This window comes from Adiantum capillus-veneris, chromosome 6 (assembly GCF_014529385.1).
Source record: "Adiantum capillus-veneris isolate H3 chromosome 6, ASM1452938v2, whole genome shotgun sequence".
NCBI classification, from domain to species: Eukaryota; Viridiplantae; Streptophyta; class Polypodiopsida; order Polypodiales; family Pteridaceae; genus Adiantum; species Adiantum capillus-veneris.
Genome location: NC_140936.1, coordinates 70,007,246 through 70,033,928, shown reverse-complemented (window position 1 = coordinate 70,033,928; position 26,683 = coordinate 70,007,246). Strand labels below are relative to the sequence as shown.

Here is a 26,683-nt window from a genome sequence, read left to right as displayed (position 1 = left end):
GTGGCTGGCATCCCTTCAGTTCGAGTTTTGGTCAGAGATACCCACACGCTCCCGAAGGTCATCCTTCTGCCTCGGGTGAGTGGGGGGTGGTTTAGACAGAGTGTGGAGTACTCGGGTCTCCCGAACCAGTGCTTCATTTGCAGACAGATGGGCCACCTAGCGAAGGCATGTCCACGGAGGAGACCTCGACCTGCACCTCAGCCTCAGCCCCAGCCTGCCAAGGTTGGGCCGCAGCCACAGCCAGCGACACAGCACACAGATCGAGAGCCACCCTCCGAGCCTGGGGCTCTAGCGGAGGAGGGGTGGCAGCAGGCCCGTGGCCGTCGACGCCAGGGGCCACAGCGACAGCCTGGCACTCAGAGTGGCCCTCAGGTGCCTACTCAGCAACAGTGGGTTCCCACGGGGAACCGCTTTGGTCCTCTTGAGCAGGAGGAGCCCCCTACGCCAGCCTCCACTTCCGCTTCACCCTCGCCAGCCACCCCACCTTCAGATTTCCCCTCTTCCTCCTCATCCCCTCCCCCGCCCTCTGCTCTCGCCCACTCCCCACATCGCCCCCCTGTCTCTGTCGCCCCACCCCGCTTCTCTTCTCCTCCACCCCCCCCCCCCCAGCTCCTTCTCCCCCTCCTCCTGCTTCAGTACCACAGTCGACTCAGGAGACTGGTCCCTCGCCAGCGGCTAGGAGATCTCTTGGCAGCGCCTTTGCCACGAGTCGCCTAGCGAGAGAGGGTCAGCCCTTCTTGCGGCCCCCTGTGCAGATTCAGACATCTTCCCTTGCAGCTATCCCTCGTGGTCTGACGAGCATTGACCTCCGACGCCGCTGGGATTTCTTCGATTACGGGTTCACTCGCTTTCTCGGCGATTCTGCAGCAGACCACGAGGCAGCCTGCTTCAGGGTCCACGCTTTGTTCCTCGCCGCTAGGGGGACAGAGGCCTTGGACTCAGCAGTTGGTTTCTCCTTCCCCCTCTGTGGTAGGACCGAGACAGAGTGGTCCCTCGACTCAGTGGTGGGATGGTTGCATACACAGGTTCTCGAGTTCTCTCACCACATGGGAGAACTTGCCGTTATAGATTTGCTGCAAACTTTGTGGCCACTGGCCAAGTTTGCGGTGACACCCCCAGACTCAGCAGGATGTAGGCACATTGTGGTGTACTTTTTTGCTGATACGCAGTGTTTGCCTTGCTATGTATACATTCATGAGGACTCCTGGACAGAGGAGGTTGCTTTACGCACGGCTCGCTCTGCTTGGGCTTGGACCAGGCACTCACTACAGTCTCGCCTATCTAGAGGACGCTCGGATGCAGATTACTCCCCATCCAAGCCAGCCTCGAAGATAGCCCGTCTTGCTGCTGCGGCAACATTTGTTCTCTCTCGCTCCCCATGAGGATCGTCTCGTGGAACGTGCAGGGACTAGGTGGGCCCCAGTTTCAACGACAGCGGGGCCGATTGCGTCAGGAGCTTCAGCGTTGCCTTATGGGAGGAGAGATTGATCTCCTTATGCTTCAGGAGCACCATTTGTCTGAGAGCCGCATTCGGCGATGTGGTCAGATTTTGCGTGGACGCTATGATACCTTTTGGTCAGTTGCTTTTGGACCTGGAGGCATCCAGGGTGGGGTATGTATGACTATTGCGGACTCATTGCAGCAGGCCATTGTGGGCAGAGGGATTATTGTGCTAGGCAGGGCTCAGTGGATTACTATGCAGGTTCAGGGTGGCCTTGTGGGCTTCCTGAACATCTATGCGCCCAATGTGGCGAGTGCTCGTGCAGAGTTTTGGTCACAGATTGTTGAGTCTTTGCCACTGGTTGACCATTGGTGTGTAGGAGGGGACTTCAACATGTTGGAGGACCCTTCTGACAGGATCGGAGGCAGCCATGCTACTGTGCATGGAGTCGAGTTAGCAGCTTGGGAGAGGTTGTGTATGACTTTGAGGGTCTCGGATACATGGCAGCATTCTGGCTTTGTGAGGTCTCCAGAGAGTCTTGCCTTCTCTAGATCGGACCGCAGAGTGGGAGGAGTGAATCTATCGCGTATAGATCGCTTCTACACTAGTGACCACTTCAGTGACTTGGGGGGATCAGTGGGCATCCTGGCAGGGACATCCTTCTCGGACCATGCACCAGTGATCCTCACAGTGGCAGACAGGCAGAGGAGTGGGAGCACGATGCTTCGCATCCCAGAGCGGGCCTTGTTGGACTCAGCAGTCAAAGAGAGGGTAGAGGCTCTCTGGACAGAGGGCATGGACAGCCAGGCTCCACCTGCAGACAGAGTGGCCTTAGGCCTAGCTCAGCTTAGCCACTTTTTTCTCCAGGAGTCTCTGGCTCGACGGGCTGCAGCGAGAGAGGAGGAGCAGCGTCTCAGACGAGGCATTGCTTCACTACAGAGGATGCAGGAGCAGCACCCAGACAGTCCATGGTTGGAGAAGCAGTTACAGCAGGCTCGACAAGAGCTTGCTTGCACAGAGGAGAGGCGCCATGAGTTTGCCTTTCACCGACAGGCATCTTAGTGGACTCAGGTGGGTGATAGAGTGACAGGTGCCTTTTTTGAGACAGTGGGACCTCGGCACTCGCATGCCAAGGTCAATCAGTTGAGGAGACCCGATGGGTCAGTTGTTTGTGAGCCCGAGGATATGCGTGCAGTTGCTATTGACTTTTACCGTGAGTTACTGTCGGCTGAGCCCCAGTCAGAGAGACAGGATGCATGCAGGGAGCAGGTTTGGGCACAGATGCCTTGTCTTGTGACTGAGGAGATGCGCCAGAGGCTAGAGATACCTCTTCAGCTTGAGGAGCTGCACACGGCTCTTAGGGCCCTCCCTCGTGGTAGCTGTCCAGGTGAGGATGGGCTGACTCCCAATTTTTTCTTGGAGTACTGGGACCTGCTTGGCCCAGATCTTTGTAGTGCCTTTCAGTACATTCTGCACACAGGAGTGATGCCGGATAGCATGAGTGAGGGCCTGATTTACCTCATTCCAAAGGAGGGTGGCTCCTTGGATGAGATTCGACAGTGGCGTCCCATCACCATCCTCAACTCAACCTACAAAATTCTTGCCAAGGCTTTGAGTTTGAGGATTCAGCCACTTTTGGAGAGCCTTATACATGGGACTCAAACAGGTTTTGTCAAGGAATGCAGTATCCTTGACAACATCTTCACTTTCTGGGAAGCTTCTGCCCTGGCACGACTCCGTGGGGAGGACCTTGTGATTCTTCTTCTCGATTTTGAGAAGGCATACGACAGAGTTGACTGGGACTTTCTAGAGCACACACTACGCAGGATGGGCTTCTCAGACGCTTGGATCAGAGGGGTGTCAGCTTTGTACAGACAGGCTCACAGTCAGGTGCTTTTGGCAGGAGGTAGAGGTGAGCGCTTCATGCTCACACGATCCATTAGACAGGGTTGTCCTCTTGCCCCCTTTCTCTTTTTGTTCTATGCGGAGGCAATGAGCAGATTTTTGGCGTCACAGCAGGTTGGTCTGAGGGGCTTAGCACTCCCCATACGGGGAGATGAGCTTCTGGACGCTGAGTTTGCCGACGACTCAGCCTTGTACTTAGAGGGCCAGGAGGCCAATTTACACAGATGTGAGCAGGCTTTGGAGACCTTCTGTTGTGCATCGAGCGCATTGATCAACTGGAGAAAGACAATGGCTTTCTCGGTTGGCAGTGCTCCTGTACCAGATTGGATGCCAAGAGAGGGTTTCAGGTGGATTCTTCCAGGGACTGCAGTTCGGTACTTGGGTTGTCAAGTTGGTTTGGACTTGTCCCCCGAGCAGCAAATTGCTTCTCTTCTCCTGTCCATGAGGAGAAAGCTGTTACATTGGAGCTCAGCACGACTTTCGCTGGTTGGCAGAGTAGTAGTTGCCAACCAGTTGTTGTTGGCGACTATGTGGTACATCACTTCTTGCTGGATCTTCTCGAGTTCTTGTATCAGCCAGGTTGAGAGGCTGATCAAGAACTTCCTTTGGTCAGGTCGCGACACTCGGATTGCCCGAGCCAAGGTGGCTTGGTCGGTCATCACACTTCCTTGTTCTCAGGGAGGGCTTGGGATCATTGATCTAGCACAGCAGAGCAGATCCCTTCTTGGGAAGTTCATCGTCAGAGGACCTCTTCCAGGCGAGGAGCCCTGGAAGGGTTTCTTGTTGCAGAGGCTTCGTGCCAGGGTGCCTCAGTCAGGAGGCCCTTGGCAACCTTCGACCAGATGGATCTTTACAGAGTTGCGCCGAGTTGGTTTGAGCAGGAGACTGGAGGACCAATTCGCTGTGAGTTTGCTTCGATCTTGGGAGCTCTTACGGCGTGGCCTAGAGCAGAGACAGCCGACGTGCACGGAGGAGCGCCTACGGCAGCCCCTCGTTTGGAACCCCATGGTTAGCACTCAGAGAGGCCACTTGGTTGGGAGTCGGCCTCATGTTTCTTGGGGCCCCATGGTAGCAGGTCCAGCGCGCTCTCTAGGTGACTGGCTAGCGTTCACAGGTTTGTCAGAGGAGGTACAAGCTGTCCAGCTACAGGGCATGAGAGGGGTGCAGAGCATGTGTCAGGACATCTCAGAGTCGGTTCCAGTTGAGTGGCTCACGCACTGTCCCAGCCCTGTTCTTCGAGCTTCAGGGTGGGGGACGATTACAACGAGTTGCAGTAGAGGCCCCGCAGGTAGCAGAGTGTTGTTTCCAGAGGATCCGAGTTGTGGGCATCTGTGGGAGGACTTGCGTCATCGACCTTGACCCAGCAGCTCTTGAGACAAGACACTGGAGGCTATGGGCTTGGGAGTGCTGTCCACTGGCATGAGTACAGTGGGATCTTGGTGAGTGGCTATGGAGGGACCCCTTCTCTTCTGCAGACCGCCCAGGAGTCCCCTTTTTTCAGTACACTGTTCGGCTTGGACGTCATATACTTGTAGCACAGAGAGAGGCCCTCCCCGCTGCAGCACGTCAATGGCAGGAGGAGGGCCTCACAGTAGAGTTCTTGGCAGCTTTTTGGCAGAGGCTGTGGGACTCCAGACAGCCGAGGTGCGTCACTTTGTTCCAGTGTCTGGTTGCACACAGAGCCACAGCAGTAGGGAGTTGGCTTGTGCATAGTGGTCTCTTGGCCGCATGTGCAGCCTGTGACCAGTTGGTGGAGAGTCAGCGTCACTGTCTTTGGGACTGTCCTTCGGCCCAGCAGCTGTGGCTACGAGTTCTTCGGTTGATGCCTTCCCTCTCCACGGCTCGACAGTACACTTGGGGGGCAGCGGCTTGGTCCACCCTCACGGGCCCGACACTTCAGTTTGAGCTATCTTCCACCAGCAGGATGATAGTGATGCAGGGGGGGCGACCTACACTCCAGCCTGCTACAGATCTTACTCCACAGGAGTGGTGCAGTGAGAGAGAGGAGTGTTGGGAGCTCATCAGCGGCCTAGCTCTCTAGTTCATCTGGTGGGCCCGCTATTTCCGCATCTTTGAGGCTCGCCCTGTGCCACCAGCAGAGACTGTTCGTGACTTTTGGCTAAAGCTGATCCATACTCTCAGAGGACAGATTGAGGGACTATAGGGCAGCTCCGACCGCATGCGGGAGCGCCGCGAGGGTTTCCTTCGACTCTGGCGCCCTGGGCCTTTCTACACCATTGTCCAGGGGGTGCCCAAATGGCACTACTGTCCACCTATGTGGCTCTTCCCTCCTCCCATCTCTTGATTTAGCCTCATTGTATATATGCTGTTTTTTCATTGGGAGAGTCTCTCCATCATGCTTGTTGTAGCCCTCTCTTGCAGAGGTGGATGTAGCCCTATGGGCAATTTTCATTAACTAATAGAAGGATCTTTTTCTCGGGAAAAAAAAAAAAACTAAAAGAAACCTTGAGCAGTAAAGATCACTAATCTTGAGAAAATACAACATTCATTCCGTTGCACCTTACAACAAAGTTGAATACTTGTCTAGAGCCTGAATACTCTGGGTAACTGGAGCAGCATAGATGAATGCCGCTTGTGCTCCTCGTCGTAATTCACGCTTTACTTGCACACGAGAAATGAGAGACAAAGAATGCAGACCCTCCTCAACACGAATGATCATGGGAGAGTCAGTCTTGGCATTTAATGTGAGTGTTGGCCTCCCAATCAATGAGAGGGTTATTCTCACGAAACCATCTAATGCCCAAAAGCATATCATATCCTGAAAGAGGAGACACGAGAAATTTCCTACGGAAAGCAGCTTGTTGAACTGTAAACAACACATTAAGGCACTCTTTCGTGATGAGAGAGTCCATACCGGGAGCGAAGCCAGACACCTCGAGAGGAGATTTCTGACTAACCTCTAGGCGGGCTCTCTCAACAAGAGAGGCACTAATCACATCATGCATACTGCCTGGATGAAACAATATGATAAAACGCTGACCCTTTACATGACCATAACACTTCATGAGAGACTCATCAATGTGTGTGCCAGAGACATGAGAAGATTTAGCTTGGTTTATTAAAGTGCTTGTGGTTGCTGTGGGTGCCTTAGGTTCTTTAGGTGGGGATGTCTTAGGACAAGCCTTCTTAATGTGACCCTTGACGTGACATTGATAACATCTATCTTCCTTAGCATAATTTACTTGTTCTTCAGCCGTGATGTATCCTCCTATAATTACTTGTGCAGCTTTTTCATCCAGGGTTAGCTTAGGTTTTGCAAGTGCTTTAGCTTTACCCTTAGATTCATTTTGAGAGTTCTTTTCCGAAGGATTAGAGGAAGATGGGCTAGAAGAGTTACCATTCTTATCATTCTGCGGGTTCTGAGAAGTCTGAGAGGTTCCTTGTGGAGTCTTGTTCTCCTTAGACTTTCCCTTATTGTGCTTCATCTTCTGTGCGAGAGCTACTGCCTTGTTGAGATTGATTGGATCAAGTACCTCCACTTCAAACTTGATATACTCGTCCAATCCATAAAGGAATGCCTCTTTGCGCTCCGCATCTGATTTGCGTACTTGAGTGCCGAGCTGCAAAACACGATCAGAGAAAGACATGACTGGCATACCATTTTGCTTGAGTCCGCGCCAATCGTCCTTCAATCATGCGAGGTACTGGGGTGGCATAAACCGTGCCTTGAGCTTGTCTTGGAAGTCGGCCCAATTGAAAGAAAGGGACGCGTCTTCGTCGGCTTCCTCTTGGTGCGCGGCCAACTGTGCCTCTTGCCATGCGTGGTACCAATTAATGGCATCACCGGCAAGGTACATGGCTGTCGTCAAAACCTTGCTATTGCCTGTCTTTTTAGTTGTTGCAAAATAAGCATTAAATTGATGCAACCAAGAATGAATAACATTAGCATCCATCTTACCATTATACTTACTGAAAGTCAACTTCTCTGTGACTGGGTTGTTGGAGTCCGAATCTCGGCTTGCGCCACTTGATGAACCACCATCATCTTTGGCCGGCTCGGGTTTCGAGGTGAGAACTTGTCGGACCAACTCTTGCATGCGTAGGTCTCTCTACATCTCACGCTCCGCCTCAAAGGCCACACGTCTTTCTTCGGCCGCCAAGCACGCTTCATCGCGCTCACGCTCCAAAGCTGCCTTTCTTTCTGCTTTTCTTTCTTTTTGTTACTTGTCCGTCAAGCGCGCTTGTTCACGCTCGCGAATCATCCGTTCCTCTGAGGATGCCTGTCTTTCTTGGCGCTTACGCTCCAAGGTAATGTGCTGCACTTCTTGTTGTGCCATCGCAATGCGATTCGCTTCTCGTTGTTGTGCCATCATGTCCATCATCAACTTGATCAAAGCCTCCATAGGTTTTGGTACAATCCGTGGCGTAGATGGGGAAGGAGGAGGGTCAGAAAAACCTCCTTGGTGGTGAGATTCTTCTTCGCTACTTTCATGCCGATCACCTCCCTGCGAAGTATCCATTCCGATTCGGGTGATGACCATACACTGAGATCTTTGGTTCTTAAGTTCACGAGGAACTTGGGTTCTTGAGGGTCTTGAGGTTCTTCTTTAGCTTGCAATCTGTCTTAGAGAAGGATCTTCTCTTCACCCGAGTTCTGCTCTTTTCCGCCCTTGGCGGCCTTGCGCTCACACCAAGGTTGTTTTTTTCCACCTCACGTCGATTGGCCGGCCGCTAAGTGCACGGTCCACTCTCAATGAGTGAAAAGAGACACAAGGGGAGGCTGGACAAGCCCTTCTTTCTTGGGTTTCCTGTCACTCTTCAAAAACACGATTAGGAATCGACATGCCCAAGAGGACTTGGGTTACGTGCGACCGCAACAAGCAAAAATAAAATAAAATTCTTGTGGTTCTTTCCTTGAGTGATACAGAACATTGCCAAAGCTCTGATACCAATGTAAGGTGCAACGGAAGTGAATGTTGAACTTTGCTCAAGATGAGTGCTCCGAACTGTGCTCAAGGTTCCTTTTACTTAGGGAAGGGAGAGCCTTCCGTCCTTTAATGAGAGAGTGCAAGTGATCGCAAACAAAGTGGATAAACACTGTAAATGAAGGTGCTGAGACTGAGAGATAGAGAGAGAAGAATACGACACCAGACAACTTGTCAAACCCTCCTCCGAAGGCCCTTCTCTCGATGGCGAGAGAAGTCTATGCTATTGATTGCACAAATCTGGTACAAGATGTTGATGCGAACTTGAGAGGCTATGATGCAATGTGTGGAGACGACGGCGACGACAATCGAGAATGTTATCTGCTGCTGTATATGTTGCTGCAAACGTTGAGTTTGGCTGCTGCAAAAACGCTGATCTGAGGGGCTTCAAACGTTGATCTGCTGTGCTGTAAAAACGCTGAAGCACTATCTTTAGAAACGTTGTATCAGCAGGTTGAAATCGTTGTAGTGCTTGGCTGAAAACGCTGTGGAAAACGGCTGAAAACGCCAAGGAATCAGTGCTGAAAACGTTGGCTTTGCTGTTGGAAAAACGCTAGGGCTCTTTGGGGTTGGTCTTGCTTGAGAGAGAGAGAGGTGCCTGTTGCAAGGTTCCTTGCCTGTGCACTTCTTGCTCTTCTACAAGATAAGCCTAGCGCTAGGTTTTCTTTTATATTGCCTTGGCTCATTTGCCTTAACCCAATTCCCAACAAAAGTCACGAAAAAATAATAAGTGAAAAATGTCTAAAATAGGGAAAATAGGTTGAATGCACTGGAAAATGCTCGTGATGGATTCTGATGGTAATGCTGATGATCATGCTATGTGCAACCAAAGGATATGCATCTACTCTCAAGTGCCTGGGCATGCATGGTTTGCGAATAGACTCACAAAAGTGCCAGAACACTTCCTAAGCTAGGCTAATTGAACCCTTGTCCTGAAGTATCTTGTCCACATGTACATAGGGTTAGATGTGCACGTGACAGTTTTCTACCGTAGATCAAAACCAACGTTTTTGCCACAGATTCCCGGGCGTTTTCGAGATTGCAAACCTTGCTAGCGTGTTACAGTTTTCCGGCATCAGATCAGCCCATTGCATTAGCGTTTTCAGTTTTCAGCACTTAGATACAGCAGATCCCGACCCTAGCCTTGTAGATTTCACCTACCCGCAGCAGATCCTCGCCGTACCGTCAAGTCAGCCAGCGTTTTCAATTTCAGCTCGCTGTCCACGTCATCATTGTTGTCGACATCATCGGCAAGTCCATTGCAACTAGACTATTGTACCAGATTTGTGCAATCAATAGCATAGACCTCTCTCGCCATGGAGAGGGGGCCCTTGAAGGAGGGTTTGACAACCGTCTGGTGTCGTATTCTTCTCTCTCTCTCTCTCTCTCTCTCTCTCTCTCTCTCTCTCTCTCTCTCTCTCTCTCTCTGAGTCTCAGCACCTTCATTCACAGTGTCATTCACTTTGTTTGTGATTATTGCTCATTAAAGGAACGGAAGGCTCTCCTTTGCGTAAGTAAAAGGAACCCTTGAGTACAGTTCGGAGGACTCATCTTGAGCAAAGTTCAACATTCACTTCCGTTGCACCTTACATTGGTATCAGAGCTTTGGCAGTTCTGTATCACTTAAGGAAAGAGCCACAAGAATTTTTTTTCCTTATTGCGGTCGCACGTAAACCAAGCCCACTTGGACGTGTCGATTCCTAATCGTGTTTTTGAAGAGTGATAGGTAACCCAAGAGAGAAGGGCTTGTCCAGCCTCCCCTTATTCCTCTTTTCACTCATTGAGAGCGGATTGTGCACTTAGCGGTCGGCCAATCGACGTGAGGTGGGAAAAAGCTACCTTGGTGTGAGCGCAAGGCCGCCAAGGGGTGCGCCCGCAGGGAAGAGTCGAGCTTGGGTAAGAGAAAAGCCTTCTCTAACACATATTGCAAGCTAAAGAAAGAGCTCAAGAACCTCAAGAACTCAAGAACCTCAAGAACCCAAGAACCTCAAGAACCCAAGTTCCTTGTGAACTTTACCCAAGATCTCAGTGTATGGTCTTCACCCAAAGGAGAATGGATACTTTGCGTGAAGGTGATGAGCATGGAGGTGGTGAAGAAGAATTTTTCCCACTAGGAGGATTTCCGACCCTCCCCCTTCCCCATCTACGCCACCGTTTGCACCAAATCTGATGGAGGCTTTGGTCAAGTCGATGATGGACATGATGCTACAACAAGAGGCCAACGCGCTACCTTGGATCGCGAGTGCGAAGAACGTCGGTTAGCCTTGGAGCGTGAGCAAGCGCACTTGGCGGCCGAAGAAAGAAGGATAGCCTTGGAGCGTGAGTGTGAGCAAGCGCGCTTGGCGGCCAAAGAAAGACGAGTGGCCTTGGAGTTAGAGCGTGAGGTGCAGAGAGATCAATGCATGCAAGAGTTGGTCCTATAGGTACTCACCTCGAAGCTCGAGCCGGTCAAAGATGTTGGCAGTTCATCAGGTAGCACAAGCAGAGATTCGGACTCCAACAACCCCGTCACTGAGAAGTTGACGTTCAGTAGGTATGACGGTAAGATGGAGGCTACTATTATTCACTCTTGATTGCATCAATTTAATGCTTACTTTGCAACAACTAAGAATAAGTGACTTTGTTGGGACTCTGGGTAGGGCAATTCTGCTTAGTTAATAAATAAGAAACCTAGCCCTCGCACTTTCTGACAGAAGAGGCAACAGAAGTTCCCCCAACTTACAGTGCACCTTCTCAGCAAGACCGGCAAGAGGACTAGCGTTTTCCAGCCAACAGATAGCAGTTAGAGTTTTTGGTTGCAAATCAGCATAGCGTTTTCTACAGCAGATCAGGACCAGTGTTTTTGCCACAGATTCCCCGGCATTTTCCAGATTGCAGACCTTGCTAGCGTGTTGCAGTTTTCCGGCATCAGATCAGCCCATTGCATCAGTGTTTTCAGTTTTCAGCACTTAGATACAGTAGATCCCGACCCTAGCCTCGCAGATGTCACCTACCCACAGCAGATCTTCACTGTACCGTCAAGTCAGCCAGCATTTTCAGTTTCAGCCCGTTGTTTGCAGATTTTAGCATCTATATTTTCAACGCATCGTCGTCGCGTCGTTGTGCTCGCCGACACAGTGTCAAAACTCAGGAGAAAGTCAACATTTACAGATTTCAGCCCTAGCGTTTTCAGATTTCAGCCCGTCCTCATTGTCTTCATCATTGTCGTCGACATCGTCGACAAGTCCATTGCATCTAGACCATTGTATTAGATTTGTGCAATCAATAGCATAGACCTCTCTCGCCATAGAGAGGGGGGCCCTTGGAGGAGGGTTTGAGAACCGTCTGGTGTCGTATTCTTCTCTCTCTCTCTCTCTCTCTCTCTCTCTCTCTCTGTCTCAGCACCTTCATTCACAGTGTCATTCACTTTGTTTGTGATCATTGCACTCTCTCACTAAAGGAACGGAAGGTTACTGCACCTTACACTCTCTCAACCTATGCCCACTAGCTCGCTCAGTCGATCTACATGCAATTTTATCGACTCTAGTGAAAGGCGAGCGTGCGTATCCACGCTAGAGCCTGCATGTAAATCCCGCAGAGACTCTGTATGGTCTGCAAAACTCCACTATGAATCATACTAGTGTGAGTCACCGTACGACTGACAATCCCAAATGCTCCCACCGTAGCTAGTAAGTCGGGCCTTGACACTAGTAGGTTGTACATGAGACGCTCGAACACTGACGGAACCTACGCAAATCTTGTTGTACTCGCCTCACCTGTGCTATCTGCATGTACTGCATCATCAAGACTACTCATCACGTATGGATGTGTCAACGCCGACACTCGGATGGCTACGTCTCACCCATATGCAGAACTGTGCGTCATGGCACCAACTCATCAGCCTCTAGCATGAGCATATCAAAGAACTCCACGTCTATCATCTTTGCCTGTGTCTCTAGGGAGCAGTCCCGCAGGCCGTGCATGTCCAGGCACTTAAAGTAGCTACATACCCTTTGATTGCACAACCATAGCATGAGCATTATCACCCGCATGAACCCAATTTTCATAACTGCACATGAACCATATATGGAGGCCTAGCGCATGAGAATTGGCAGAAAGCAAGCAAGGAGCTCAAGAGCACCAATCAACAGTGCAGCAAGAGAGCATCTTCCAGCCTTTTCTCAGCCAGATCAACCAGCGTTTTGGATTGAGTTTCACGTTTTCAGTTTCACACTTAGCCTCGCGAGATCCTTCAATACCTGTTGCAAAGCCTCGCCGGGGTACCCGTCACGACCCAGAGCAACCTGGCGTTTTCAGTTTCCAGCAGTCACAGCTAGTGTTTTGCTATTTCAGCCCAGATCTGCCGGCGTTTGCATTTTTCAGCCCTTAGCCTCATCGAATCCGACCCGATCCAGTTGCAGATCTTTGTCGCAGGTCCCACCTTGTTGCAGATCAGCCCGCAATCAGATTTCTGCCCCAAAACAGCCTAGCGTTTTGCATTCAGCCCGTGCTTGTCTAGAAGGTTGCAGATCAGCCCCGTGGCGGTACGTCACTTGCATATCCATAGCACTCTCAGATTTCAGCCTTAGCACCGTCGTCGTCGTCGTCCGTCGTCGCCGACATAGCCTAATTAGCATCATAGCATCGAGAAGCATTGTACCAGACATTTGTGCAATCTAAAGAAAATACTCCTCTGGCAATAGAAGGGGGGGGGGGGGGGGGGGGCTTGGAGGGGGGTTTGGGACCCCATCTTGTGTCTTCTCTTTTCTCTCTCTCTAGCACACTTTCCACACTCACTCACAATTTGCATTCCACTCTCGTGTTTTGGTCATTGCACAGTCTCTCATTAAGTCAAAGAAGGTTGTCCCTTCCGTCAGTAAAAGGGACCTTGAGCACCCATTGATCACTCATCCTCAGCCATACACCATCAATCACTTCCGTTGCACATTACATTGGTATCAGAGCTCTTTGGAAGTGTTCGGTATCATCACTCAAAGAAACAAGCACAAAGAACCACAAGTTTTTTTTTCTTGTTGTGGTCGCACGTAACCCAAGACTACTTGGGCGTGTCGATCCCTAATCTGTGTTTTTGAAGAGTGGCAGGTAACCCAAGAAAGAAGGGCTTGTTCACCCTCCCTTGGTTCCTCTTTTCCACTCATTGAGAGCGGATCTTGCACTTAGCGGCATGCCAATTGACGTGAGGTGGGAAAAAGCAACCTTGGTGTGAGCGCAAGGCCACCAAGGGGTGCAATCAACTGCTGCTTGATTTTACACAATTTCAGGCTTTGCTCTCTACCCTTAATTTGCAAGCCTACCCGACTATTACCGAATTCTGCTGCTTTTGCCAGCACTTCCGAATTGTGTGCATTGCGCGCGCGCGTGCGTGTGTGTGTTTACACACGCACAACTTGCTGCCGAATTCAGCTTCCCTTCTCTCTCTATCAAAATACTGCAGATTGTTCTTACTTAGTGTCCGACTTCCCAATTTGCTATTGATCTCGATTCCTACAAACACTCAATCAACGTGAAGATGCCGATTTCCTTAAGGCTCAATTGCCTTTCAATGCTCACTTGTGTTCACCTACTACATAGATCGCCAATTTGCCGAGACCTGCTACTCGATTCCCCTCCAAACCTTGATCTCTCTGCTTGTTTCTTTGCCCCATGTCTTGCTCACAAGCTCTTAAGCTTCATTGCTTGCTCGTTTCCTCTATGCACAGGGATCTCCCTGTGGATCCACCAAGAACCTTCAAGATTCCATCTCTTGCACACGCGACAGGTGCGGGGAACCGAGCACCGCCGATCTTGGACCGATCCTTGCCAGATCTCCATTGAAAACACTCTGATCTTGGACCGATGCTTGCAAGATCTCCACTGAAAACACTCCGATCTGACGCCGCTGAGTCGGATCTACCACCGCCAAGCTCGTGCCTCCATAGCTGAGCTCCACGCTTTCGCGTCTTGTCGAGAAGCTGTTGCACACGCGGATCGCCAAGCCGTAGCTTTGATACCAATTGAAGAGTGTGTGCGTGGTGCGGATGCGGTGCAGTGTGTGCATGCCAGAAGGGGAGAGGGTGGAGTAGGGCTCAGAATGAGCTACTCTTTATTGTTGTATATATGTACACACAATAAGGTGAGCAGTAGGCGGGCCGCCCAGGCTAGCGAGCGTCCATAGCCTGGGCGGCTAGGCAAGGCACAAACACCTTTACCCCAACACCCACCAACTTATAAAACCCCGTCTGATGGGGCCCAAGTGACATAAAGGCATAAAAATAAAGCAAGCCCACACACACATGCGCGGAGAACTGATGACATTGGAGCTGTATGGATTTTTGGAATTCACGTTGACATGATGACGTGGTAGCTGTATGGATTCCTGCAATTCACGCTGACATGATGACGTGGTAGCTATACGGATTTCCGCAATTCGCATTGACATGATGACGTGGTAGATGTACGGATTTTCGCGATTTACGTTGAGCAGCAGTTTTTGAGGCCAAATGCTTTTGAGTTTGATGCTTTTCATGTAACTGCTTTTCATGGCCAAGAGCCTTTAAATATGAGACAAGGGCTCATTCTCTGGCATGCTCTGCGTGAGGTGCAGAGGATGGAGTACTGGCAATGTACAGAGTTCAAGTAATATAAAGAAATACCAAAAGGGGCTCCAGGTTTGGGGCCATTGCTCTTTGGGGGTTGAATTCCGCCACTCCCTGTCTCGTGTCGTGCATCTCTTTCAGTACAATTGTTATTTGAAGTGCTTAAAGTTGTTTAGTCTGTTCTTTTCCTTTGGCATGTGGTGCCCGTGTCTCATGACAATCATTATCATATACGCTTGTGAAAATTATTTGTGTCACATTTGCTAAGAGAAACAATATGTGAAGTTGAAACGCTTCATGAGAAGTTGAGACATTGTCTACAATGTCAAGATAAGGAGCGGTGCTACCTCAATGTGATTGTGTCATCACTCAATTTATGCATTTATGTCATCGCTCTTACCAGAATGGTATTATGACTTACCCTCCATAGCCATTGTATTGCAACCATTTATACAACAAATGTGTACAGAAGCTCCTTTCATAGTCTTGAGCTAGGTATCACGACGCGACGAGTGACACTATAACGGGCTTGGACACTCAAGCGAGAAATCAATAGCAACACACGACCAAAAACTAGAACAAACTAGTTTGATTAGAGAGAGAGAGAGAGAGAGAGAGAGAGAGAAGAGCCTTCATGAAGCGGCGAGTTCCACTTCCAGATGCATTGGTCCCAAAGTTTGGCGCCGCTTTCGGTAGTTTTGTCTTTATTGACAATTACTGAGTACAATTGTCGGGAGGTGAGCTGTGCAATTTTCAACTTGCATGATCTGTAAGAGCCACCCTGTAATTACTTCCGTTCAGTGACCGAACGAAAAACAAAAAGTATTACAAACACTTTGCAATACTGTAACACTTCAAAACACTTCAATAATTGAGAGAGAGACACGACATGACTCGCCGGAGTTTCGAGCCAAGCCCCTTTTGGTATTTCTTTATTATTGAATCGACAAGGTAGAATTCCCAAGGGTCCGTCTGTCTCTAAGACTCTGCATTTAGATACCCCAAGAAGTGGCCCTCTAGGCACTTATAAAGAGTACAAGGGATGCCAGAAGCAGAGCCCCAAAAGCATCAGATCAAAAAGCACTTAATTCTAAAAGCAACTGCTATCAATAACTAGCGCCAAAGGTTGCCAAAATCTGCCAGTGCAAAAAGTGGAATTCCGTCCAGCAGTGCCACGTCATCAGCCAAAAACGCAAAACGTGAAAGTCAATACAGGAGTACTCCAAAGTCCAAGCTTTTGACTTTTGGGATTTAGGCCCCTCGCCAGTGCTCCATAAGTTGGTAGGGTTAAGATTATTAATCCCTAACCCCCTAGTTACTTTAGGCCACTCGATAAGACTTTTTAACCAGGAAATTCTTGTGTTTCTTCTGCCCTAGTAGTGTTGAGGCCTCTTGGTCGGCTCCTGCAAAACTTAGACGAGTTCAAGACTTGAAGGTCACTCAGATGTCCTAGCATAATGCAAATGTGGAAATCACGTAGAGAACTGATCACTGTACATAGGATTCCGGCTTTGACGAAGAGATTGGCATGTACCGCCTTTCTAGGGAGAGTGAGTCCAAACGAACGCATTGGACCGATGCGTCTATGACCTTGATGTGAAAACCTTAACCCTAAAGCCCGTCACACATCCCCTAGGCATCTTTTTATATGTACAAGGGGTATCTAAAATTGGGTGCCCCCAAAAGCATTTGAGGCTAAAAGTAGAATTCTCGAAAAACGCGCCAAAAATTGGCAATAGTTGGCTGTGCGAAATGCCCCGTGGCAGCTCATCAATTTGCGGCAGAGCTCATGGGATAGTAGCCACGTCAGTAGTTCACTTAAAATTGGCACTTCCTTAGTTCCATGTTTGGCCGGCCTCTTAATGTCCTTAGTAATATCGCGTCATAAAGTGACACACCACATGCAAGGTAACAAGGTAGATATGGGATAGGCTTATTTGCTAAATATGCAAGTGACTAGGCTTGCCACACAAGACACACATTGTCTACACATGGCTTTGTCCACATAAGTAGAGCGTGTACAAGCACAAGATGTGATGAAGTTCACATCTTGTCAAGCCTCCCCTGGGCCCTTTTGGGTTATGTTGGACATAGCACTCACATAAAGCTTCCCTCAAAACACATTAAGGGTTCGGTAGACACAAGTCTCCCCCAACTCAAAGGGTGTAGATACACAGTCCTCCCTTTAAACGAAAGTAGGTAGGTAGACACACAATCCTCCCCTACACACAAAGAGGGTATAGAGGTACACAATAGAGTGTTACGCAAATGACATCGAGGCGATCTTACTGCTTGGGCTTATCTCAGCCTTGAGAGCAGCGTCCTCTCACAAATTTTAGCAGTGTCTGATTGGTCCCTCATTTTGTTGTGATGCAGCAAAATGTAACTTTCTTCAAAAGAATGACAGATTGTTTTTTTTTTTTTGGCGTCATGGTACTATGGTCTTGGAGAGAATTATCAAGTCTATGCCCATTGCCGCCTCATTTAATCTTTAAGTTTTAAAATATTTAACAGAAGTGAGATGGGATGTTGAAGGGTCCAGTATAATGTTGGCAACATCGCAATTGTATCATGTGAAATCTGTTGGTGAGCTTAATGTTTCCTGGACTCGTAATGGTATATGCTTCTGTTGCTCCCTTTAATCACTTCAATACTGGGAGTTATTTCGAATCCTTAGGCGTTGTGGAGGATGAACAGATCAGGTTTGCCGTTGACTGGATGTCTAGTTTCTGGAAGGAAACTATTTGACATTTTGATGTTGTGATTTGTACTGTCCCACCTTGCATGACGAGAAATTAGTGAATGGTTGTTGACTCAAGGAGGGTGCAGTGTGCGTGAAGTCTTACTAATATAGACGTTCTTGCAGTTGTATGCGAAGTAGCCATCCAAAGCTCTCTGTATAGAGTAAGGCTTTGGAAAGAGTGACTACCTATGTAGGCCTGTTCAGACTGCGCAGGTGTCGAGACCACTGTTTCCACCCGGAAATGGGCAACTAGTGCGCTTGTCCAAGAGAATGATTCACACTCTGCAGATGGGCTTGCTGCCACTGAGGAGTGTGGTCTTGTCGCTCGCTGATTGGATGGAAACGGAGATTTGGGCTGGCTGAGCATCCCGAAACATCTTCGTAAGTGTTGGCCGCGGCTCAGCACGCCAATTCGAATGGCAGAGTGGCGAGAAAACTAGAGTGAATGGGTGCACAAAGGGTAGACCCTTTCATTGGTGCAAGTCGACGGAAAAGGCTCGGCGCATGCAGTACATATCTTCTCGTATGACAGGCATGGGCAGATTTGTTTCATTCATGCAGGAGAACGTAGTACTACTTTTTAGAAAAGACAACTGGATAAGTGGCTGGCACTGCTCTTGATTTAAAGGGAAATCCTATTAGACGCACTCTTGGCAGGCTCTCTCATGCCTGAGTATCCGAGCATTGCCTCCAATTATACTCCAATGCGGGTGTAGTTGAGAGCAATATGCTCGAACTTTGCTCCGTCTATAGCAATACTTGGGTCTTCCCTAAAACTTCAGTCCATGTGCTCGAGTAAAATCGATTAAAGTTTAGGAATTGTTTGTTCCTGCCTGTGCAAAGGCAATGAAGCATGTTGTGCAACCTCGGTTTTTATTTGGGGTCGTTAGGAGGTCTGTCTTGATTCCATTCCTCTTGTTGACTCTTGTGTGCATGGAAATAACGTTAAAACACTCACGCATGGTAGATCTGACTACAGTTATGGAAAACCTAGAAAATCAGTTTGCCAATGAGTAGCTTGGTGAAGTAGAGAAGGTGGAGGTTAGAACTGTGCATTGTGCTTTCCGCAGACCAACAATGACTAAAGAGGGAATGGGAGCGAAGATAGAACTAAGACAGCCAGGACATAACAGAGTACTCAAAGCATTAAGATCTGTTAGTTTCTTTTCATTAACTTCATATCCTTGTGAAAAGGTGAACAAGCATCTATCTCTGGAATCATGGACCCATTTCTAGTTACGCAGTAAATGGTATCACTAATTCAGTAATGCTTTGATTTGGCCAAATATGACCATGGCGCAATGCACCGATTTGATACTGTCCATCAGTAGCCTCCAAATAAGGATGAAGATCTCTCGTAGATGATTGGCTGTAAAAATGTAGCATGTTGTGGCGTATACTCTCTCTCTCTCTCTCTCTCTCATGTGTGTGCGTGCACACACAATGCACGCATGTATATACAGCCCTACGCATGCACGGGTGGGCGTACACACACACACACACACACACACACACTCGAGTACATGATGAATATGTATTTGCAAGTGTATGCGTGCTTGTGTGCGCATCCAGGGTGTGCATGCATGCATAAACACAGACGCACAAACACATCCTACCCAAAATGGACTAATGTATACATTCTGATATGTAAGCACATTGGTGAGGAGTGAGACAAACCCTGACATAGAGGTACTGGTGGCGCTGAAATGCTGCAATGTTGAAGAGACTGGCAACATCTGCCATCACCGAGGTCATGGGCCTGCACAGGAAGGCTGAAAGTTCAGCAATGGTAGCAAAGCTGATGAAGCCCATCTCTTACTCTCCGTGTCCGTGTGTGTGTGTGTGTGAGAGAGAGAGAGAGAGAGAGAGAGAGAGAGAGAGAAAGATGACGGAGATCGTGGTGGATTTTCTGCATTTTCTTGTGATATTTGAAGGATGTCTCCTTCATTTCTTTTCTAATTTTGATTTACAAAAAATAGGGCGAAAAGCGTGCAAATGGTGTGGTTCAGGAGTTCACAAGTTTGATGGGGTTGAGATGGCAACCTTGTCACACCCGTCGCCTTCCTTTCAATGGGTACCTTGTCACAACGAACACAATCGCTCTCAAGGACTAACCTCTCATTCCTCACACATTGCCATGGTGCATTGCAACTCAAGTGCCAACCTCTCACCCCTTTAACTTGCCATCTTCTCACGTTTCTCAAATCAAGGTCATCATTGCAAAAGTAGCACATCAAATAAATGATCACTATTTTAATCAAGAAACTCAAGTCTAACCTCTCACATCGCTCCACGTTTGGGGTGAGAAGTAAATGCGGGCAGGCTTGCAAATTCGGGCCGAATCATGGGGCCTCGTCTTGACCCATGACCTCTCCATAGCAATTCATGTGCTCTAACTATGCTTGCATGTGTTAACTGAAATATAGGGGATTTGGGTGTCTCATATTGTAAATGCGGGTGGATTGAAAATTTGGTAATTTTGCATATTCGAGGTGTCCTTACACTAATCCAATGGCCCACGATTCACACGCCCCTTGATGCTTGCCTCCACCAACGATTCAATTTGAAGTCATCCATGTGAGATACCCTTCTAACCCCTTTAGCTTTCCATCTTTGCACGTGAAAGACAAGGCCATCATGCCAGAAGTAGCACATCAAATAAACGATCACTATTTCTATCAAGAAACTCAAGTATTGACCCCTTTAGCTTGCCATCTTTGCACGCAAGGAAAAAGGTGACCAACACTAGCATTGTAGCATTTCAAATATATGATCACAATTCCTATCAGTCAGTCAAAAAAAATTCTCTTCCAATTCCTTTCTTTTAATATACCAAAGGCATGTTCTCTCTTGGTAAAGATTTTCATAAGTAGCAGAAATATTATTAAAAGAGTACATGACCTTTTGGCTAAAGGCCTCCTCGGACCTCAACACCAAGTCACACATGAATGGGAGTGTGGGATGAAGGGCCTTTGTTAATCTTTTGTGTCAACATCGTCATCGACCTTGGGAAAAGTAATCTCAGGTACTCAAGATTAGTTTGTCACCACATAGGTAATGTCCCTCTCATAGCCTACCACCACCATGATCTATGGTCCTCATTCATTTAGTCGTCAATCCCACCATCCCATGCGGGTGCAAGTTAGTGCTCAAGCTAAGGCCTTTCATAGAAGGTGAAAAGTAGAACATTGGAGTAATGTGGTCTTGGGTCTGATACTTTTCATATGTAATAAGGCTTGATGAGACTCGGAACAAGTACAGGGAAAGGTAAACTGTAGTGATGGATGAAATGCAATGCAGCCATTTGAAAAAACTTGGTTTAAATCTTAGGCTTGTGTCAGACACTTGCATTGGACATGCCCAAAAAGAGCATGCTTGGATGCTTGTGGTGTCACACGACGAGTGGACACTTTAATTGATTTTAACTTCTATATTCGTTAAGCATGAGGTAGCGATAGCCAGAGACTTGAGTGGATGGGCAACAACTCAAAACCTGCAATTTGATTTCGTGCTACGATTTTTTGACATGTTAGCACACATCCAACGATGGGCGAGGGGGTCAAGCCGGAGAATTCCGTGTTGTAGCCGACCAATGTGCTTTCATAAATTCAATTGCACACGTTCGAGCGGACATGTGTGGCAAAGGCCTTAGTTGATGGTCCTTCTTGGGTTTTGCTCAAAAGGACGTCAGAGAACAAGGGATTAATGAGTGCATTCATGAGAGTTTGATCCATGATGTGAAATCTTGACTCAATGAATTTGTGGAAGTCTTTTCACTTAAGCACTTCATAAAGATCCATCTCATCCTATGCTTATTATACCTACCTTTCCTTGTGAAGCATTGAAATATTTGGTTGTTTTATTCTAACCATGAGTCTTTATATTATGTTACTTCTTTTTCATTTAATTTACTTCAAATTACCAACGTGCGTTTTTTACCTTTTTGTTTAAGTGGAGTCTTTCGTAACACATGAGGCATTTTTGATTGTGTATACAATAGACAATACAACTTTATATCAAAACAAAAATGATACTTGGTTGTGGACACTCATTTAGACCTACTTCTCATAACTCTCATCCCCCCTTAACTTACAACAGACCTTCATCACTCCTCACCTTGTGTTTAGCACAATGTTTTTCCTACTTTGTGTAGCGATGTGACTTTTACATATCTTGAGATTGTTTCACATCGTCTTCGTGTATTGGTGGACTATTCACTACCTTCATCTTTGCAAGTTTATTTTTACGAGCTTTTTTTTTTTTTTTTTGCAATATCACCATTGGGAGAGAGTGACATAAAACATTCCATTTTTTGTTTGGGAGATGGGGTGATTTTACATATCTGAAATGGTTAAATTACCAAAATGCCCCTACAAATGAAAAAAATCCTCAAATTTCAAAAATTCCCAAGATAAATTTTCGACATGGTCCCAAATTTTTAAAAATTCCCAAGATATCTATTGTGAATCTCACAAACATCTCTTTTTTGCAAATCTTTAAAAAAAAAAAAAAAGCAAAACTCACAATTGTTAGTGAATTGTATTGAGCAGTCGAAAAAAATTACCAGGTTTTGTCATGCTTCATGTTAATCCATGACAACATCTCGGGATCGTAATTACAACGGCTATTAGGGTAGCCACTCCTACCGATGGCCAAGGTTTGCCCCCGTCCCGGGTATTCCTTCTGTTGTTGTTGACACCAAGGCACAAGTAGTCCTAGACCAATCCTTCGAGTGATGCTTGCGCCCCAGTGCCCATATTAGCACTTTGCTTTCCTGTATAATTTCTTCGAAGCTTGCCACCTCACATCCCCCTTCAAAAACACGACGGTTCCTTGTTTGCAATACATTATGAAAGAAGAAGTATCTGACAATCTTTTTTGCAAATCTTCATAGGAAGATTGGTTCTCCTTTGATAGATGAATCTAAGCATAAATTTTTAGATGCTATTGTGGGCCTCCCAAATGAAACTAATATAAGGGATTCCTAATGGCTTTAAAAAAAACAAGGTGCAGAGGCACGAAGGCTTGCTCAGTTAAGGGGGGAATGAGATTTATGAAAAATAAGTTTGAATGAGTGCCTATAATATTCACATGAAATTTTTCTTGTGTTTTAATATAAAATTATATTATCCATTATACATAGATAAACTCAAACCATTTATATACTAGGAAAGGTCCCAATTAAATAATAAGGTGAAAAATGCACATTGCACATTATCATTTGAAAACAAAACAAAATAAAATAAAAAAATATATTATATTATTCATTATACATACACTAGCTACAATCACAAGAGCTAGCGACAAAAACCTCACGCTCTTTCTTCCACCTCTCCCTTCATTCACGAGGGATGGAGACACCTCTATAGAATTTATTCTGCAAGATTTTGATGTCCAATGAGTTGTGGTGTATTGGTAGTGTTGTTGAGCACATAGCCGTTGGATTCAATTTAATCACGCCAATCCACGTTTCGTGTTAGAAAGTGGACGATAGAACTACTCTTCCGAGGGAGGGGAGGGGGTCTCGTTAATTTTGTTGTGGGTCCAAAGAAGTGCAATTATCTTTTGTGCCAATGGACAGTCTCAGCCATGGTGGAGGCACGCTCTTTTTTTAATGTCTTCCGTTGGCTCTTGTGAACCCGACTATAATCACAAATGGTTAATACACATTATCAGGTAAAAACAAAATAAAATATGAAGATACATTAACAAATTAAAACAAAATAATATATTAATGCTTTTATGAAAAAAGATAGATTTAATAAGGATAAAGAAGATATAACAATTCAATAAAATGAATCTTTGTGAAGTCCTTAAATAAAAGGACTCTTTACAAATGAGAATATTAACAAAAATTATTGAATAAATACTTCACATCATGGATCAAACTCCTATGAAAACTCTTCAATCTTTTGTTCTCTATAGTTTTTTTCAACATGCCAAAAACATGTAAGCAACTTTGAAAATGGCATTTGAAAAGAAATGTTTTCTTTCTCTTCAATTTTTAAGGGACACATGTCAAGCAACCAGAATTGAACGACCTTCACCCATATGGATACTAAGGCCTTTAGCAGACCAAAAAATTCACTACCTACATAGTACAACGACACTTTAAGAGAAGAAAACGCTAAGAGAAGAAAACGCTAAGAGAAGAAAAACACAGATGTACCTATGTAAAGTTGACCACCTCTTTATATGTACGTAAAAAGTCTTTTGAATTTTCATCTTTGTGGGTCTTTTCATTTCCTAAACTCACTCTTCACTTACTTATTGAAGATGTTTTGAAATGCTTTTTATTTTTCCAAGATTGGGGAGACCTAATGTATACAATTTCTAATGGCTTAAAAAAATTTAATTCACTACCTTACATTCTGTCACGAATATCTGCATAATGAAAAAAATTCTAAAGAGAGAAACTTTAAAAGAAAGGTAAAGAAGAAGAAATGCAACTCGACCACTTCTTTATGAGGAGATGAAAAATCTTTCAACTCTCCATTTTCATGGGGCTTTTGATTTCCTAAACTCACCCTTCACTTATTCATTTGAGATGTTTTAAAAGGATTTTATTTTTTCGAAATAGGGGGCTCTACTGAAACATATTATTATTTGTAGACAAAAATGCAACTATTTGTGAGCTCATCAATGAAAAAGGTTGTGGAGGGCACTCAAAACATAGAGCTTTATTAAAAAGAATAAACTATGCAAAAATTGGAGCAGTTCATCCAAAATCAAGACTACAATATTTTGAAAATTCTAAAAAGGGAGATTTCTACAATTTTTAGGTGTATCTTGGTAAATTTTTCAATTATAATTTTAATTTAAATTGGGATATATTTTTATTTTTTTTGCACTTCATTACATAGAATTATTATTTTAAAGACTAAGTAATTCCATCGGTAGTGAGAATGTTGTTTTTAACAATTTACAGAAGAAGGCACACACAAGATTCCGACTCTATCCTTATCAATGCTAAATAAAAGTACCTTTTTTCAAAAACTTGGCAAACCTATATATGAAAAATTTTAGAAGTAAATAGACTAAATTTTGTAGGATTTTCGATCTTCAAATCTAAAATTTGAAGATAAATCCTAAAATTAGTAGGTAGGATTACACGAAACCTTGTTGTTATACTTTTCTTTTACACACAAAGATCAATGTTGGATTTATGTTTGAATAATACGCTAAACTCAAAGGTATTCATGAAGATGAGTGGGGAGAGTACTTTCTCTAAAAACTAAAGGATGTAGCTAGGAAATAGTATTACCATTACCTAGCATGTCAGCTTAAGGCATACGGTACACTGATTAAAGCTTGTCGCCTATAATATTTTGATAACATAGGTGAAGAGGAATGATCCTATGTGAATTGGATAGAATAAAGCAAGGAAAAATGAGAAAATCAAGAAATTGACCAGACAGTTGCATGAACCTAGTCTAAGAAAAGAATGAGGGCTCCGTTCCTCAATGGGTTCAAAGGCCCAAAAAGTTGAGGGAATAAGAGGTTCTATCCCCAACTAAGAAATTCAATGATCTAGTTCAGAGAATCTTAAAACTTGAGTAGCATGTCTAGAACCCTATGTTGAAGAGTTGACATTCCACAAGAACCTCTATGCATTCACGCATACAAATACCCATGGATTGCAAGTTTTGGACGTGAGTACAAACTTGTTGATCCAATTGACTTAGAACGATACCCATACAAGGGTACTCTGATCTCTACTTACTTTTAGCCAAAAACAATGGCAGAGCACACATCAGAGAAGATTCCATTGGGATTTTCTCCAAGACGAGAAGAGGGAGCGAGAGACGTCCTTGGCAGAGACCATGAATTGGTTAGATTGGTGACTGGACCAACAACGACTAAGACCATATCAAGTGGCCCGATGTGTCAAGACAAAAGTATAGTGGGTCAGGGGACCCATATGCTCATGTCTCACTCTTCAAGTAAGTTTTAAGAACTGAACAAATTGTGAATTTTCATACACAGTACGAGGGATTTGGGTTGACATTGGAAGGAACAGCCTTGACTTGGTTCCAACCATTGAGCGGAGATGATTTTTCAAACATAGCACAACTCTTGCGAGTATTCATAGAGGAGTTCTCGAAAAGGGGAATCAATCACAACACAGTGTCACAGATGTACGCTTTCAAACAAAAAGCAAACAAGAAAGTGAAGGAAGCTTTGCATTGCTTCAAACAGTATAGCAAGATGAGAGACTGTCAGTTCTCTTCATAGAGGGCTTGATAAATGAGACTCTAAAAATTGACCTGCATTTGAAAGCATGCACACCATTTGAGTAAGTCACTAGAAAATCTCTATATCTAGTTGACCGAAGCTACAGACAATGCGACAAGTAGTGCCTCTTCTCCAAAGAGCGATCTGCAATAATGAAGCGAGATGTTCAAACTCTTGCAGTGTTGAGCATTGATCAAATGGTCGATGAGGTGATTTGAAGAATAAATCAAGGCTTCAAACCGAACCTGAATGAACGACAACAACCCACAAGACGATGTGACATATGTGGAGGGGATCTTTATGATTCAAGTAGATCACTATTGAATCAAGTAATTCATTTTTCATAGGGAATCTGCTACCACATTATATTTTCTCTGTGATATCCAAGCTCATAATCAAACTCTTGTAAGTTTTCAATCCATCTGGCCTTATGACCTTTCAATTCTGTTTGATTGGAAATCCACTTAATGCTTTCCTGATCAAACACTATCATAACCTTAGCACCATATAAATAGTGGTTTCATTTCTTCCATGCATGGACAATGGCATACAACTCCCTTTCATATACTGAATAATTTTGTTGTGCATGGTCTAACTTTTTGCTCTCAAAAACTATTGGTCGAGAACTGCACCCACAACAAAATTACTAGCATGTGTCTCAACCACAAAAGGTTTATTGGGATCCAATATGCAAAAAATTGGAGTTGTAGCTATTGCTTCCTTTAATTTTTTCAAACTTTTCTTTTGATTTCCTCCCCACTCAAACGTTTTTCTCTTTCCTTTGAGCTAGTCAACCATAGGCACTGCTATCTTAGCATAATCTTTAACAAATATACGA

General features: G+C 45.8%; 1 protein-coding gene across 5 annotated transcripts in view; it reads right to left on the bottom strand.

Annotated features, from left to right (window-relative positions):
* Positions 1-20,322, bottom strand: part of LOC147455665 (uncharacterized) — a 43,662-nt gene extending 23,340 nt beyond the window's left edge. Inside the window, exons 1-3 of one of the 5 annotated variants that reach the window (XR_015188405.1) lie at positions 19,654-19,713; positions 19,294-19,369; positions 18,746-18,979 (exon numbers count right to left, since the gene is read on the bottom strand). Coding sequence is in view for 3 of the 5 variants with exons in the window: in XM_086514403.1 (XP_086370529.1) it covers positions 18,935-18,979; positions 19,288-19,369; positions 19,654-19,844 (318 nt within the window). In the remaining 2 variants the exon portion in view is untranslated. The other 4 variants (XM_086514403.1, XR_015188404.1, XM_086514404.1 and 1 more) reach the window with 4 other exon arrangements.
* Positions 20,323-26,683: the final 6,361 nt, after the last annotated feature.